Consider the following 16632-nt stretch of genomic DNA (forward strand, 5'->3'; position numbering starts at 1 on the left):
AGAAGAGCCGCGTGATCAAGGACGCCCAGCAGCCACCGTCAAAGGCGCAGGAAACTAAAAAGGATCAAGGTTAGCCCTCCCCCCGGCGCCTCGGCGCCTCGTCGCCTCGCCTCGTGTCGTGTCGTGTCGTGTTCGCGTTATGGCCGTCGGTCTCCCATGTGCTTGCCGATTTCATTCCGATCTTCCTCGCGATGATCCCCGTTTCACCCGCCTCCCCGATCGATCGGGACTCCACGCCGACTCCGGAGCCTTCCCTACCCGCGAATCCGAAATCAAGAGTGTCGTACCTCTCGCGAAAGCGGTCGCGCGTCGGCTACCAAATTTTCTAAAAATGATTTCTTCGCCTTAAAAATAGGCCCGCGCGTGCCGAATTCCGTGACCGTCTTGTCCGTCTCGCGTGTCCCCACGCGGGGACACCGGCACACCGTTCAACGCCAAATTCGTCTGCGAGCACGCCGGATATGCGTCTCGTGCGGCTATCTAGTATCTCCTTAGAGTTTATCTAGCTATTATGGGATCGTATGATCGTATATCGGGCTTCTATTGCTTTCAATGTGATATCTCTGTATGTGATATCAAATTTATGAATAATATCTGTAGATACGTATAACATTCATGACCATTGAAAATCTCATGTCCATTGTCTGCATGCTCATGTGTGTTGACCGTTTTATTTTTTAAACATCTTTTAACGAAATATTCGTAAAAGAATATGGAATACACAAAGATTTTTTTCCTTAATCAAAATTGTTCATGTAATTAGATTGCATGGCTCTTATTAATAAATTATATTTTGGCCCTTTTTTTTTAAATATATAAATGTATTTCTTTTTTATGTATTTTAAGTTAATTTTAAATTGATTAATTTTAACAGTTGAATATCATTATATTATTATCTAATTGATTATGTTATATCTGTTTCCATCAATTTTGGTTCGACTTAACTCTTTGTCTTTTTCCAATTCTTAAAATTGGGAAAATGATGAATAAAACCTGCGCTAGTTTAAGCGCGAATATGATGTAGCAGACAGCGCACTGGTCTGATATTCTAGAGATTCCGGATTCGATCCCCGGCAGAACTGACAAATTTTCATATACTCGTAGCTCCTCTCGGAAGACAATGGCAAACCACCGAGTAGTATACTTACCCAGGAAACCTCCCTACCAAAAATTGCCGTTCGGATTCGGCGTTTAAACTGTAGGTCCCCTTATACGTTGTGTACGATCAGTGTGCGCGCAAAGGTATATGAGAGAGAAGCGCCTACGCGCTGAGATAGCGTATAAATGACACTTGAAGAAGAAAACCTGTGACACACGATGCTTGTTTTCCTGCTGGATTCCTAGCTGGATTAAAATCTTGCCATCGTATTGGCTGCGGTATTGTCAGTGTCAGCATCGTAGCCAGTAGTACAGTGGCAAAAATTTATTCTAGCCAGCAAGGAAACAAGCATCATGTGCCACTGGCTTAAGTTAAACTGAGATTGATCGAAATTGGTGGAAATGGAATTAAGAAGCATTTCGAACAAATGCCAATTAACATTCTCTTGCTGGAAAGCAATATTTATTTATGCAAAATAATTATATTTGTATGTTTTATGTTAATGTTCTCAGCCGATAAGAAATCCGCTCAATCAAGAGCAAGCGGAGGTGACCGGAACGTCAAGTTCTCCGGGGAATCTCGAGAGGAACGCAACAACAGGCGCAACCGAGAAGACGGAGAGAGGACGCTCCGGGGACAAGGAGAGTTCAGACGGGGACCTCCTAGGTTAGTTTCAAGATAAGATATCAAGATAATCGGTTATATTATAGAAATCGTATTATTAAATTATATTTTAGCAATGCAATATTTTATATTGAAATATTAATCAAATTCAAATATTTCATTCATATAAAAATAATGAAATATTTTAATAGCAATTGAAGTATGACGTTTGTTCGCATAATGTAACAGAGTTGCAATTGAAACAAAGTTACTATATTTCATGTAAATGTATTCACGATAGATACAGTTCGTATTTTTAATTTTCTAGTCTTCGGTTTGTTTTTGTATCTATTACTTGTGAATTCGTGTTATCTGCTCAAAATGTCTTTTATTAGCTTTATGTCAATGCTCTGATCTTTATATTGACAATCAAGTATTTTATCAAGTCATTTAGCGTCCCCCGAGTTTAAGTCTTTTAAAAAAGGAGATATAGGGTGCTTTAATGACACAAGTTGATACAAACGTTCTGTCTCTCTTGGCATTTCATGAATAACAAAGACAGGACAATATTTGTGTCAACTTGTGTCATCGAATGGAAAATACCCATAGTTTCAAAAACGTACACATGTGCGCGCATATATATGTCATAGATATACGTCAAATCATGATGTAAATAATTTAATGAATAATGAATTTTATATTTATATATATGTATATGCAGTAAGAGCGAGATGTAGAAATGCATATTCGGATGCATTAATATTCACAATTCTTCAGATTTCTGGACTTTAAATTTTTTTTCGCACTTGTGTAGCAATTGTATATTCCGTTTCATTTCAGCGAAGGCCGCGAGACACGCGAGTTCCGAAACTCGAGCGATACTCAACGTGGCGAATATGGCGAGCGCCGTGGCCGCGGTGGTATGCGGGGTATGGGTCGCGGACGTGGTGGCCCTCGTGGACGCGGCGGCTTTGATAATCGTGGCAAACGCGAGTTTGATCGTCAGTCCGGTTCTGATAAAACGTAAGTATCAAAATACGCATGCACACATACAAAGAGATATTACATTCGAATATCTCTATGTAATAATGCTTGCCTCGATGTGCGCATCAAGATTGTCGTTACGTTCGGTCGAATTTTTTTCAGAGCACCGACAAATGCAGTCTATGTTCTCTTTCACTTTGCTTTGTATTTGTATTTTTACGCTTAATTTCATTATTTCTTTCTAGTTTTGATACTTTTGTGTTACACGCGACGGTAAATACTTACAATAGTTTGCCGAATACTTTTTTTTTTTACATTTATTGTAACTTATTACATAATCAGAAAAATAAGCAGGAATGTAAATAAGCAGGAATGATAATTTCTCGACAGAAGCATTTGTAATGAGGCACGCATTAATTATGTAACAGTATAATGCTATATAGCTTGATCAGTGCACCATAATTTAAAGCCTATTTCACATTTGTCTATTAACAGTGGAATTAAACCAGTGGATAAAAAAGATGGTGCTGGCAGCCATAATTGGGGTACTCATAATGATGAAATAGAGTAAGTAATTCAAGGTAGTTCAAGTTTCTTACAGCTGCTTTTGAACAAAAAAAAATATATCATGATATAATATGACCTTTATTCTTTCTTTTTTTTTTTTTAGAGAGAGCCTGAATCAAGATAGTCAAGATTGGGCCAATGATAAGCCGGATTCCGATCCTCAAGCACCGACCGAGGTTAAGAATGGAGAAACAACTACGGATGCGACTGTTGAGGAGAAACCGGTCGAGGAAGAGACGCGTGAGCTCACCCTTGACGAATGGAAAGCTCTGCGGAATAATAGAGCAAAGCCTCAATATAATTTGCGAAAGGCCGGCGAGGGTGAGGATTTGTCGCGTTGGAAGAAGATGTACGCCCTCGAGAGGAAGAAGGAGGGTAACGAAGAGGAGGAAGACGAGGAAGAGGAATATGACGCAGCCGCGGAGTATCCTCAGCGCGTTGGCAGACAAAAACGTGTCTTAGGCATTGAGATCCAGTTCAGTGACTCACGACGCGGTTCTGGCGGTCGCGGTCGAGGTGGTCGCGGTCGTGGCGATCGCATGAACGGACGTGGATTCGGAAATCGTGGTGCTCCCAGGGACGGTGATGGGACACGCGTAAGTATTTGTGTTATATCTCTCTTCTTCTCAGTCTTATTGTTCGTGACCGAGCGTGGTGACTTCTCTTATATGTCTGTGGTGCGCACGCTGGTTATACACAGTCATATGGGACCTACAGTTTAACGTCGATTCCGAACGACGATTTATTAGAGAAGTGCTCTTGGCAAGGATACTCTCGGTGATTTGCCTTCCGAGAGGAGTTGCGAGCGTTCGAAAAACATTTTTCTGCCTGGAATCGAACCCTGAATCTCTGGTACAGTCTCATGCGCTGCCTGCTGCGCCACGCTCGCACTCAAATATTTGTATTATATATATGTGCTTAAAGATTTTAACATTTTTTAAATTATAAAGCACTTTTTTGAAAAAAGAAAAAGATAACATAAAAATAATATATACTTTTTGCTTGCAGTCACAGAACGAACAGAGGTCGCCGCGAAGTCGTCAGAATGCTCCGAAGGTAGACGACGAGAATGACTTTCCTTCCTTGGGATAGGTAGCTTCATCTGTTGATACTATACAACATCCCACCATTACCGTCACCATCAGTACATTTACTACAGATAAAGCTACACTAACTAAAACAAAATATTACTATCGAGAATCTTGCGTTAGTGATAATAACATTATTAATGCATAATACAGTACACCGTTACAGAAATGAGATACGTAATATTATCTAAAAATTCCTCTCGTGACCTGAACGTCACAATTACGTATTGGCATATAATCGTACACATGAAAAGTTGCATGATGTATGAAGGAAAAAAAAACAAATAGATAACGATCCTTTTTTGTACTTGTGGAAAGCCATTTGTCTGTAACTAGTCCGAGACACTGGCCAACGGACACGATCTGTGGAGAGTGGAGCATATAGTCTCTTGTTAATAATTTCAAATCCATAATGATGTCAGGAAGAGTATACAGAAGATTAAGAGAGAGAGAGAGAGAGAGAGAGAGAGAGAGAGAGAGAGAGAGAGAGAGAGAAGGGAGAGAGAAAGAGTTTAAGCGGACCAGCAAGCGTAGAACGTTGTGGAGTATATACTTCAAGTTACAGTTTCAATCTGCTTAAATCCGAATCAAAGACAATTGCCGAAAGAAGGGGAAATTTTTGCTGTACACAAAAGCGGAACGTGGGCTGCGGTATCGATCTCGATCTCGATGTCGCGTTAAAAGGCCTAAAGGAGGCTGGATGTAGCATCGATACGCGCGCGAACATGTATAATATCTCTTTTTAGGCGTAAATTTTAAAACGCACTTTCTGTTTTATAAGTTTTATACGATTTGTGGAAAAGAAGAATCCTTCCTTGTAACACACATACATACACCGGCGGGTTTGATTACTTGCCATGCGTAAGATGTAAGAAACTTTTAACAGGGAGGGTAGATTTCTATTTAAGAAGACGCATCCTAAATAAATCATCTACTTAGAACATGCTAAGTTTGACATATATATACATATATATGCATATATATGTATGTATATGTATATGTATATGTATACATAGAGAGAGAGAGACTTCCCTTTTGAAGATGTAGTCGATCTTGTGCGAAGTTAACATTTAATATCTTGAACACACATTGACACAGTTTTAGGTAATATATATATATATAAACACATGGATATGTATACATATATGTATTCTATTATAAATCGAAAGAAGTGAGAAACGTGATACGCAGAGAGGGAAGACGGAACGAATGAGTACTCACATATTATTATGTTACACTTATGCGTTCTCATATTCTTAATTACAAACTAATATTAGTTATTTACTATATTTGTTATACAATTTAAAAAATTATCGCAGCCAAAAGATTCACCTCATATCCATCATAGAGACGGAAAAAAAATAAGATAACGGAAAAACGTTATGAAGCTCTTTGCAGCTTAGATATATGTGTAAATAACATTTACAATAAATTGTGACGATGATCGGACACTTTGAGCTCGATTAACTTCATCAGTCAGATAAGATTATTCTAAGCAGGTTCTTTCTCTTGTTTGCACATCTGTACAGAAAAAAAACGTAAGTACAAAAGTATACTATTTTAAATGTCGCGAAAAGGAAAAAAAAGGATCCGAATCTGAGAAAAAAACTAACTCTCATTGAGACGTGTTATGCTAATAAAGTTGTAAATGTAATAATTTTATTGTAATTTCTTCTCGTAATTAACAATAACTATCGTTCCTTGCACGACTAATCAAAAGATAATCGATTTGATGTCGCCTGTTTCGCAGACATTTTTTTTAAATTGTCGCCACAGCCTTCGAACGCCATTTCAATCGTACGGAGCTAACTTGACATTGCTCAGTCAACTTCTTCGGTTTAAGTTGACTGCTTAGCTAAATGAGATACCTTAATTCTTTTACAAATCGCGCATAATAATAAATATACATGTTTTATTAAATTTCATATTTAGATCAATCACACGGATAAACGACTATATTTACAGAAAATATCAGATGTATTGATGGAATTGAAGCGTAGATTTTTCGGCAGAACTGAAGTGAGCTACAATCGCCTTACTGTGGGAGGGAGAACGCTTCCTTCAGCTTCATCGGCCCATATGTACAGAACGACTGTTCAGACGCAAATGTCGCGATGAATACGTGCACATATCGAAGTACACGGATAAATACATGGTACCTCACTTACCCCAGAAAAATCACATTTCCTTAATAAAGGGTATTGGGACTTGACTAAAAATATTAATGATTGGTCGTGAAAATTTATAAATAGTTCCTGTAGTACAAGAAATTTCGTCCAAGTATGAACTTTGGAAACGCAGGTGGAAACTCGTCGAGTAATCTCCAACGTTACGTTAACGAACTTTGTAACAAAAATTATCTCGACATTTTTTAGGATTAAAAAAAATTTAAACTCTTAAACTAATTGCCGAGGGAGTATCATCGCTGACTTCGCGGAAGTATTTGTAAACAAAAAGAAAAGTTTGGGACATTATATATATGTACATACATACGCGTCGGTGTGTGCGGAAGCGAGAGGGAAGAAGAGGTAGGTAGTAGGTAGGTAGGTAAGTAAAGAGGCGCTCGGAGAGCAAGTAGAATCCGGCTCGTCGTCGGATCCGCGATAAGAGCGAGGGAGAAGCCGCGAGAGAGAGGAACGCGGTGAACGAGGGTGAGAGACGGAAGAGCGCGCATGCCGTACTGGCGTACACTAGCGTACTCCATAGCCACGGCCCGCGACTCGCGCCTCTAAACTCGTGCAGCGGCTCCGTGTCGGACGAATTTTAATGGCGGCTGATCCCGACTCGGCCGTTTGTAGTGTTGTGTTGTGAGGCGACACGGACGGCCGCTCGGCGCTTCGCGCGGCGCCGACTTATGGTAGCGGAACGGTACGCGAGCCATTCAGCCATCGCGGATCATCGTCCGGGCGGTGCTGGTGCTGTGCCAGTGCGTGTGCACTGTGCGGCGACGGCAGTTCGTGGCAGCGATAGTCGGTTCGTGGTGGCTACCAGTGCCTATCTACGCGAGCTGGGACGGGAGCGAGCATGCCGCACATTCGCGACGTTCGCGATGTGCCATAGCGATCGCGGCGATCGAGCAAGGTAAATCCGCCTAGTCGAGTAAGTGTGAGTCTGTCCGAGGTACGAGGTGGCGGCCCTGGCCGTCTGGCGTCTCGCCCGATATCAGCTTGTGCTTGTGTGTCGCTTCGCTTGCGAGTCGCGTCTCTCGGCTCTCCTCGCGTCTCGCCTCTCGCCTCGCGCGTAATCGGGCCCTTTCCTCAGACCTCGATCCTCGTCCGCGGCTCTTTGTGACCATTGTGACGTTCCCGTCCTCGTTTACAATCGGAATTCTCTCGGCGTAACGACCGCGCGATCCCTAATTCGTCACCGCGGCCGTGTTTTGGTAGGCGATGTGATCGTGACGGGAATGGAAAGAAGAGATGGTGGAGAGGGAGGGGCGACGGAACGGGGTTGGTGGAGAGTATCCTTGCCTTTGTGCGAAGACAGTGGCCTTAGCTGTCAAGTGCAGCTACGTTGGTCACGCTAATGAAGGGCGGTACGTGCTACGGTGTAACCCGAAATGCGTGGAGCCATCTGCCTCTCGCTCGCCGTTATGCTTCTTCATTGTTGAAAAGGCTCGGCACTCGGCAGCCCTTTTTTTACGCTCCTCAGTGGTCGTCGACGAAGAAACCTCTCGAACGGAAACGCGTTGCCAGCGTGTACGCATCGTGCGGCACTCGATTGGCATCTTATCGAGATGCTATTAATATTCGCCCTACCGTTTCATCGCGATTGATAGTTTTTTTTTCTAACGCTTCGCGTATACATTTTGATAAAGTCGCTGCTGTTCGTTTTTTTAAGGTTATTTCGAGAATCTATGTTCAGTGTAGTTCCGCTCAGCGTATTACCGTTAGTTTATTTTCGAAATTGAGAATATTTGAGGTTGGAATATGTTTCCAGGTATAATAATGCAGATTTAACGATATTAACTTGCGCGCGTCGAGATTATTGTAAAAATATACGAGTTATAATATGAAGCTTCCTAACACGTTCTGAATAGTTAATTTCTCGCGTGATACAGGGTACTTTCTAGCAAGACACAGACGATACAATGTAACGCGAGTGAATCATTGATCTCTATTGTCAATGTTATTAACAATAAGTTTGTTTGCGTCGCTTTTTGTATTCTGAAAAACTTCTCTTTCTTCAGTACCAGATTATTTATCTCCATTTTAAGTGGAAAAATTTTTGGGGATTTTAAACAACGCAAACAGACCTAAAGATGAAATACTGACTTATAGATTTTTACAATAAGCTATTACCTAAGCCTTAAGTCTTAAATGATAAGAAATCACATTTGACCAGTCACGGTCAAATGTGAGAAAAATATTTAACTGATTGGTCCATTTTTTAAGACTTAGGCCCAGATGGACCAATGTTACTTTGATTTTAAGCGAAACTTAAAACTTTCTCTATCTCGTTTTAAAACCAAAAAGAGACAGGGACAAAGAGAGTTTTAAGCTTCGCCTAAAATTAAAGTAACGTTGGTGCAACCGGGTTTTATAGCTTAGCCTTAGGTAATGGCTTATTATACTGTGTTTCTTGCTAGAAAGCATCAAAAACTTATTCATTCCCATTTGATATAATTTGTTTATAATGTTTCAGAGGTACCAGACAATGATCGGCATGTCGGTGCCTGAATTCAAGTATAACTGGTAGTACTGCATATAACACTGGCTCACTACCAGCAGCAGGGCACGTACCCTGACACCACACCTTTTACATTTCCTCTCCTAGACCTGCATACGCACTGACGCACACGCGAAGCGTGTGCGCACGTGCTTTGTCAGCTGTCGCATACACACCATGAGATTCCTGGGATTTACCCAGTCATTTCCCAAATCACCTACAGTGACGCATCTACAAGTGCCACTGCCACCGCTCCTTCATCGATTATCCTTCTCATCCATGTCCATTGCCACATGGTTCCTAGTGATATTGGCAACTGCAGCAATAGATACTCCCGCTAGTACCGTTCCATCGATACAGGACAACAAATCCCCGCATATAATAGCACAGTTCCCCGTGGGAAATGGACAGCGATACGGACATTTTTCCTTGGACGCCAATGCAACCAGAGAGGGAGCTTTGAGATTTAATCATCTTGCTATAGATCCTTCCTCTGGAAGGCTCTATGGAGCTGCGATCAACAGACTCTTTCAACTTGATTCAAATCTCAGATTGGAGGAATATGTCTCAACAGGTCAGTTTTTAAATAATTTTAAACAAAGTATCTTTTAAGACATTATGTAAATACACAACAAATAAGAAATAAAGGCCCTAAATGGTCTTAAGCTAGATTTTTAATGCTTAAATAATTCAGTGTGAATTTACATACTACGCATTCAATCCTACAAACTTGGTTTTTTAATTATTTCTTTGCATAATATTGCAATTTATCAGATGACTAATCAATCTCTTCTTATTCTAGGACCGAGACTGGACAATCCTCAATGTCATGCAACAGGTTGCATGGCAAGGGACATACCTACTTCTTTAATGGATAATGTGAACAAACTTCTAATCGCTGATGTCAAGTCGCAGATGTTAATCGCCTGTGGCTCCCTTCTTCAAGGAGCTTGCGAAAAGTACCAAATGTCCAACATATCCATTAAGCCGGAGTTTATTCCTCATAGTGTGGCTGCCAACGATGAAAATTCGTCCACGTACGCTTTTATCGGGCCTCAAAAATACAATACATGGGAACAGCCGAACATACTCTATGTGGGAACGACATTCACCAACAAAGGGGATTATCGTCACGACGTGCCCGCCATCTCCAGCAGAAAGCTAGACAACCTGGAGTTTGCCGAGTACACGTTCAATAAACAATCGATTGTATACATCGACGTCAAGTATCGAGATCACTTTCTGGTGAAATATGTGTACGGGTTCAACGCGAGCGATTACGCGTACTTTGTTCTGGTACAGAAGCAGTCGTATCTGCCGGAGCAAGAGGAACTGGGATATATCTCCAGGCTGGCGCGAAGTTGCATAAGTGATGCGAATTACGATAGTTACACTGAAGTGACTCTGCAGTGTACAGTCGATTTGGGGGATGGAAAGCAACATTATTACAATTTAGTGCAGGACGCAAAGGTAGCGGCAGCGGGCAGCGATTTGGCCATGCAACTTGGTATCTCCGTCGGCGATCCCGTATTCGTTTCTGTATTTTCGCCTAGCAGAGGCATCACGAACGAGCCTCTATCACGTTCAGCGGTTTGCATCTACAGTCTGCAAGACATCGAGACCAAGTTCAATGAAAATATTCACATGTGCTTCAATGGCAGCATCAAGTATCGAAATATGGGTTACGTCAGCGGTCCTATACAAGACGGAAAGTGTCCTACTGCCGGTGTAAGTAAATTTATAGGAAAGATAAACGTTGGAAAGTATATTTTGCTATTTTCTACATTGATTGTATTACTTTATTTTGCAGACTACAGGAAATATTCTTAACTTTTGCGAGGTGGGATTGAAAATTTCGGGCGTATCACCAATTACGGGCCAAGCTATATTACATTTTCCTGACACGTTCATTAGTTCAGTAACCATTGCGAACACCGAGAGCCACACTGTTGCATTTTTCGGCACGAATGATGGTATTCTCAAGAAGGTCTTACTGTCTGGAGTTGAAGCGTTTGTCTACGAAAGTGTTACGATTGATAAAGGACAAAAGTTATTGCCTGACACGCTGATTTCACCAGACGGCGAATATATCTATGTATTATCCAACTCCAAGATATCAAAGGTCAAAGTGGAGCATTGCAATGGTTATACCAATTGCAGCAGTTGTCTCGATGCGAAAGATCCTTATTGCGGCTGGTGTTCTTTAGAAAAGAGGTAAATTAATTATTTTACTGAACACTTTGTATACATAAATTTAAATTCCTTACTCTCTAAATATTTTGGAGCGGAATCTCACTTTAAAGAATGAAAATTGAACTAGTCTTCAAAAAGAGTATAGCTCACAATTTTCAATCTTTAAGAGTGAGCTTCCACTTTTCAGAGTGTGATTCTAAAAGTTTTGGAGAGTATAAACATAGATTTTTTTTTATCTTACTATATAGTTATGTAAATATTATATCTAATAGGTGAATATTTTTTGCTTACAGATGTACTGTGAGAGGAGATTGTCAAAAAGCAAGTCACAGTAGTCCACGATGGTTATCTCTGGGCACAGGTCAACAGTGCATCGATTTCGAACAGGTTCTACCCGACCGTATGCCCATTAATCAGATGACCACGGTGCAATTAACAATTAGAACTTTACCGGAATTACCAACGGGCGCTAATTACAAGTGCGTTTTCGGTAACGCTGAGCCAATAGACGCGCTGATGACTGGTTTCGGACTGTCCTGTCCTACACCACCCGTTGTAGAGAGACCCAGCATTCCCGAGGGCGCCGATCATGTACTCGTACCGCTGTCCGTACGATCGAGTGAAACGAACAAAGATTTCGTTTCACGTAACTTTGCGTTTTTCGATTGTTCAAGACACACTGTGTGTACCGAATGCGTAAAGTCGCAATGGGCGTGTAGCTGGTGCGTCTATGACAACAAATGCACCCACAATACTAGCTGCCAGGGCATTATATCGGGGGAAAACGTAAGTTTTGCCTAATTTTTTATATTTACTTTTTGTCTAGATACAAATCCGTCTATCATAATTTATACTATAATAGAATTACACATGCTCTGATACTATAATAAATATTCTTTTTTGTCTTTTAGCAAAAGCAAGCTAATCTTGCTGCGCACGGCGCGCAATACTGTCCGAGATTCATGGAACGCAAGGAACCGTTGATGCTGCCAAACAGTGTACCTAAGGAGATAGTGCTCGAAGTGGAGAACCTGCCACATCCGCAAGTGGGCCACAGTGGATTCCAATGCATTGTCAGCATCGAAGGTGCCAATCTGAAGGTACAAGCTCGGGTGGACAGCAGTCGTTTCATCGTGTGTGACAAGACCGTATATTCTTACGAGGAGATCAGCGGCGAATACGAAGCCGAAGTGACGGTTGTCTGGAACACGAATCATCATGTGGATAAGACCACGATAATTCTATACAAGTGCGAAGTGCTCGGCTCGCATCGTGAACACGCGGATTGTTCTTTGTGCGTGACACGAGACACTCGATTTGAGTGCACTTGGTGCGGGAATAGTTGCGTATATCGGCATTCGTGTCTACAGTCACCGTTCACCGAATGTCCAAAACCTCGAATAGACATGATCAAGCCACTTAGTGGACCGATCGAGGGCGGTACGCTGGTGACGATCGAGGGTAGCAATCTTGGGCTGAAAGAGAGTGACGTGGAGGGTAAGATACACATTGGCAACACTCCGTGCACTCTGGTTGATTACGAGGTGTCGGTGCGCATTGTTTGCCGCACCGGTCGGCACGAGGCCACGGATGCAGCGTCTGTCGTGGTCGGAAACGACGCCGGATACACGGAGAGCGCGGTGCTGTTTAACTATAAAGACATACGTCTATCGGGTGTGTATCCGTCAGTTGGGCCGCAGAGTGGTGGCACGCAATTGGCTATTACTGGTAAGTATCTTAACATCGGTAGTACGATATCAGCATATCTGGACGAGTTACCATGCCACGTAAACGCGACCCAAGCGAGCAGCACAAGGCTAACTTGCGTGACTAGTAAGTCGGGTCGCGTTAGACGAATTCACAGACTAACACTGAGCATCGATGGTGCTAATCGCACTCTGATGGATAATCCGTACAATTACACTCACGACCCGACCATCATGGAAATTAAGCCACTGAGGAGTTTTGCCTCGGGTGGCCGCATGATCACCGTACACGGCACAAACTTAGACACCATTCAGAAACCCGAAATGGAGGTTTACTTCGATAACGAGCAATTACCGGTGAACAGAACCGTTTGCACCGTCCTGAATCCTACGCAAATGGAATGTCCAAGTCCGAGCGTCGCCAAAAGGTTCGTCTCGATCCGACGCAGTGAACGTTCGGCGGCTACCAGTACTCTAGGTACTTCATCGCCGCATTCGTTGAGACTGAAGGAATCTCAGCTATCTCTTAAGATCGCATTTATCATGGATAACGTAGAGAGCGTTAAGGACTTGGAGAAGCAAAGTCTCCGTAATCGACTACTTTACGTCGAGGATCCAACATTCTTTCCATTTCCACGAAACGTCAAGCTGTACAAGGGGGACACGCTGGTGATCGAGGGCGAGAATCTCAATTATGCCAGCGACGAATCCGACGTAAACGTCACCGTAGGTATCATGCCTTGCAATGTAACATCGCTGGCTCTTACGCAATTGGTCTGCACACCGCCGGATCAACAGCCCGCTGACACAGACGAACTTGGTATTAAAACTGAGAGTGGATTACCCCTGGTAGTGGTACGAGTCGGTCGCAGTCTACGCTTTCCCATTGGTTATTTGCGTTACGAAGTCATCAAATCTTATCCAATACCGCCAGAAGCAATCGCTGGTATCGCCGCCGGCACCTTTGGCCTCATCTTTCTGTTCGTCCTGGTGCTGGTGATATACCGTCGTAAAAGTACGCAAGCAGAACGGGAATACAAGCGTATACAGATACAAATGGATACGCTTGAGAGTAATGTCCGCATGGAGTGCAAACAGGCATTTGCGGAACTGCAAACTGATATGACAGACTTGACCGCGGATCTCGAGTCGTCGGGTATACCAACTCTCGATCATAAAAACTATATTATGAAAGTGTTTTTCCCCGGGGTGATAGATCATCCCATATTAAACGACCCGCGTTCGCGTAGCAACATCTCGCGCACCAACTATGATGCAGCAATGATACAGTTCGAGCAGCTCGTCAATAACAAGTACTTTGTGCTGACATTCATAGAGACCTTGGAAGCTCAGAAGGACTTTAATATCAGAGACAAAGTGAATGTCGCTTCCTTACTCATGGTTGTCCTAATGGGTAAAATGGAATATGCCACGGATATACTGATGAATTTATTATTGAGACTGATCGATAAAGCGGTAAACACAAAGCATCCGCAACTTATGTTAAGAAGAACAGAATCCGTGGTGGAGAAAATGTTAACGAATTGGATGGCGCTTTGTATGTACAACTATCTAAAAGACTATGCCGGCTCATCCTTGTTCCTACTGTTCAAGGCGATTAAGCATCAGATAGAGAAAGGACCAGTGGATGTAATAACGCACGACGCGAGATATTCTCTCTCCGAAGAGAGACTCCTGCGTGAGCAGATCGAACACACGATCGTCACGTTGCACGTAGTGCAGGATGATCTTGACGAAAAGATACAGTGTAAGGTCCTAGACTGCGATACTATAAGCCAGGTAAAGTCAAAGATTCTCGACGCGCTGTACAAGAATACTCCGTTTTCGTTGAGGCCGTCCGTACATGACGTTGATCTAGAGTGGCGGCATGGTCGTGGTGGTCACCTGACTCTTCAGGACGAGGATCTCACGACCAAATGTTGCGGCGAGTGGAAGAAGATAAACACGCTGGCGCACTATGGCGTCAAGGAGTCAGCGGTGATGTCGTTGATTCCTCGACAGAACGATGGCTTCTCGGTGGCGTGTAAACCGCCCTGCCACAATTGCAAGCCCTCGCATTATCACCCGCAGCAGCAGCCATCGATTCATCCGCACCATCAGCCGTCACATCATCATCTACATCGACACTCAAATCACTGTTCGTCCACGCATCTTCCATCCACGCCCAATCACGGGCTGATCACTCCTGTAATGTACAATCACCCCGTGAGCGGCCTGTACTTCGACTCCCAACACTCGCCGCCTATTATAACGGCGAATGGCGACGTCGAGAGCGCCCATGGCGGCAATCAGCGATTGTATCATCTGGTGAGGCCTATCGAAGATGTACATTATCCGCCCGGCTTAGGCTTTACTGGAAGCAGCAAGCACCACCATCCCGAGCGAACGCACAAGGCGATTCCGGAAATATTCCTGACGCGATTGTTATCGACGAAGGGCACTGTACAAAAGTTTGTCGACGATTTTCTAAACACCATACTGACCGCTAACGAGGCATTGCCTAGCGCGGTTAAGTGGTTGTTCGATCTTCTCGATGAGGCTGCCAAACAGCATGGCATCGTCGATCCGGAAGTGGCGCACGCGTGGAAGTCAAACAGCCTGCCGCTCCGGTTCTGGGTTAACTTTATCAAGAATCCAGATTTTATGTTTGACATCAATAAGTCTACGACAGTGGACTCGAGTCTCTCCGTGATCGCGCAGACGTTCATGGATTCGTGCTCGATGACGGAACACAGACTAGGCAAGGACTCGCCGTCTAACAAACTGCTCTTCGCCAAGGACATACCGCATTATCGCGAGAAAGTGGGTCGATTCTATACAGATGTGCAAAGACTGCCGCAGATCACTGATCAGGAGATGTCTAGTGCCATGCAGCAACTGAGCGCATCTCACGCCAACGAGTTCGATGTGATCGCAGCGCTGAAAGAACTCTACATCTATGTCAGCAAGTATTATGAACAAGTGAGTAACTTGCTCAATTGGAAACGGTCGCTTCATAATTTTCTCATTTTGGATATAAAATGAAGCCGTGACAATGTTTATAAAATTCTTTTCAGATCCTAGAGGCCTTGGAAACAGATGCGGGCTGTCGCAAACTACACCTAGCTCATAGACTAGAAAACGTAGCGTACACGCTCGAGGGAGAAGAGACCAGTGCCTGCTGACATACCCTCCTCACTTCCATCCCAGGACCCGTCAACCTCTCCAGAAATTCTGACTAGTGCCTCCACTTCATGCATCAGCTACACCTCGTTACATATGTACAAATATTACACATTGAAACACACCGTGTGAATAACAATACCGTAAGAAAGATACACGCGATTTCGTTAGGGCTAGTCAGGCGATAGGTCACGGGATAGACAGTCCTCGTGGTAGTATTTTACCGTCTTTACGTGTTGGCCATACCGAAATACGCTTGTAAACATGTATGGATATTGGTAGGCAATGTACGCGCCTCTGATCCTTAAATCACGACGCTGGACAGACGCCTATTAAATCTCCCTAGAAAATGAGTAAAATATTTCTACAGGGTCCGCCAAAAGTACCGGGACGGTCTAATAACTTTTGAAAGAATTAAATTTTCAAAAATCGCCGAAACACGCGTTTCGGCGATTTACATCATTTTTAACGTTACTACGACTAAACGCTTAAAAATGAAATATCCACGCGAAAAACGCTCGCAGCGCCATCTACGACCAGT

The 16632-nt window shown here is 43.1% G+C and overlaps 2 protein-coding genes across 2 annotated transcripts in view; both read left to right on the plus strand.

Moving 5' to 3' along the window:
• LOC108760800 (plasminogen activator inhibitor 1 RNA-binding protein) overlaps window positions 1-5246 on the plus strand; it is a 5699-nt gene extending 453 nt beyond the window's left edge. Inside the window, exons 2-7 of the mRNA XM_018506979.1 lie at window positions 1-69; window positions 1612-1765; window positions 2543-2725; window positions 3182-3253; window positions 3357-3849; window positions 4262-5246. The exon at window positions 1-69 is cut by the window's left edge and continues 31 nt beyond it. Of these exons, the coding sequence (XP_018362481.1) occupies window positions 1-69; window positions 1612-1765; window positions 2543-2725; window positions 3182-3253; window positions 3357-3849; window positions 4262-4345 (1055 nt within the window). The 3' untranslated portion in view covers window positions 4346-5246. The remainder of the gene's footprint in view (window positions 70-1611; window positions 1766-2542; window positions 2726-3181; window positions 3254-3356; window positions 3850-4261) is intronic.
• A 2097-nt stretch (window positions 5247-7343) lies between these two features.
• Window positions 7344-16611, plus strand: PlexB (plexin B). Its single transcript, XM_018507095.1, has 7 exons — window positions 7344-7422; window positions 8986-9583; window positions 9812-10737; window positions 10820-11223; window positions 11496-11988; window positions 12114-15890; window positions 15986-16611. The coding sequence occupies exons 2-7, from the start codon at window positions 9187-9189 to the stop codon at window positions 16091-16093; spliced, it is 6105 nt and encodes a 2034-aa protein (XP_018362597.1). The 5' UTR covers window positions 7344-7422; window positions 8986-9186; the 3' UTR covers window positions 16094-16611.
• The last annotated feature ends 21 nt before the right edge of the window (window positions 16612-16632 follow it).

This window comes from Trachymyrmex cornetzi, unplaced genomic scaffold (assembly GCF_001594075.2).
Source record: "Trachymyrmex cornetzi isolate Tcor2-1 unplaced genomic scaffold, Tcor1.1 scaffold23, whole genome shotgun sequence".
In the NCBI taxonomy this organism is placed as follows: Eukaryota; Metazoa; Arthropoda; class Insecta; order Hymenoptera; family Formicidae; genus Trachymyrmex; species Trachymyrmex cornetzi.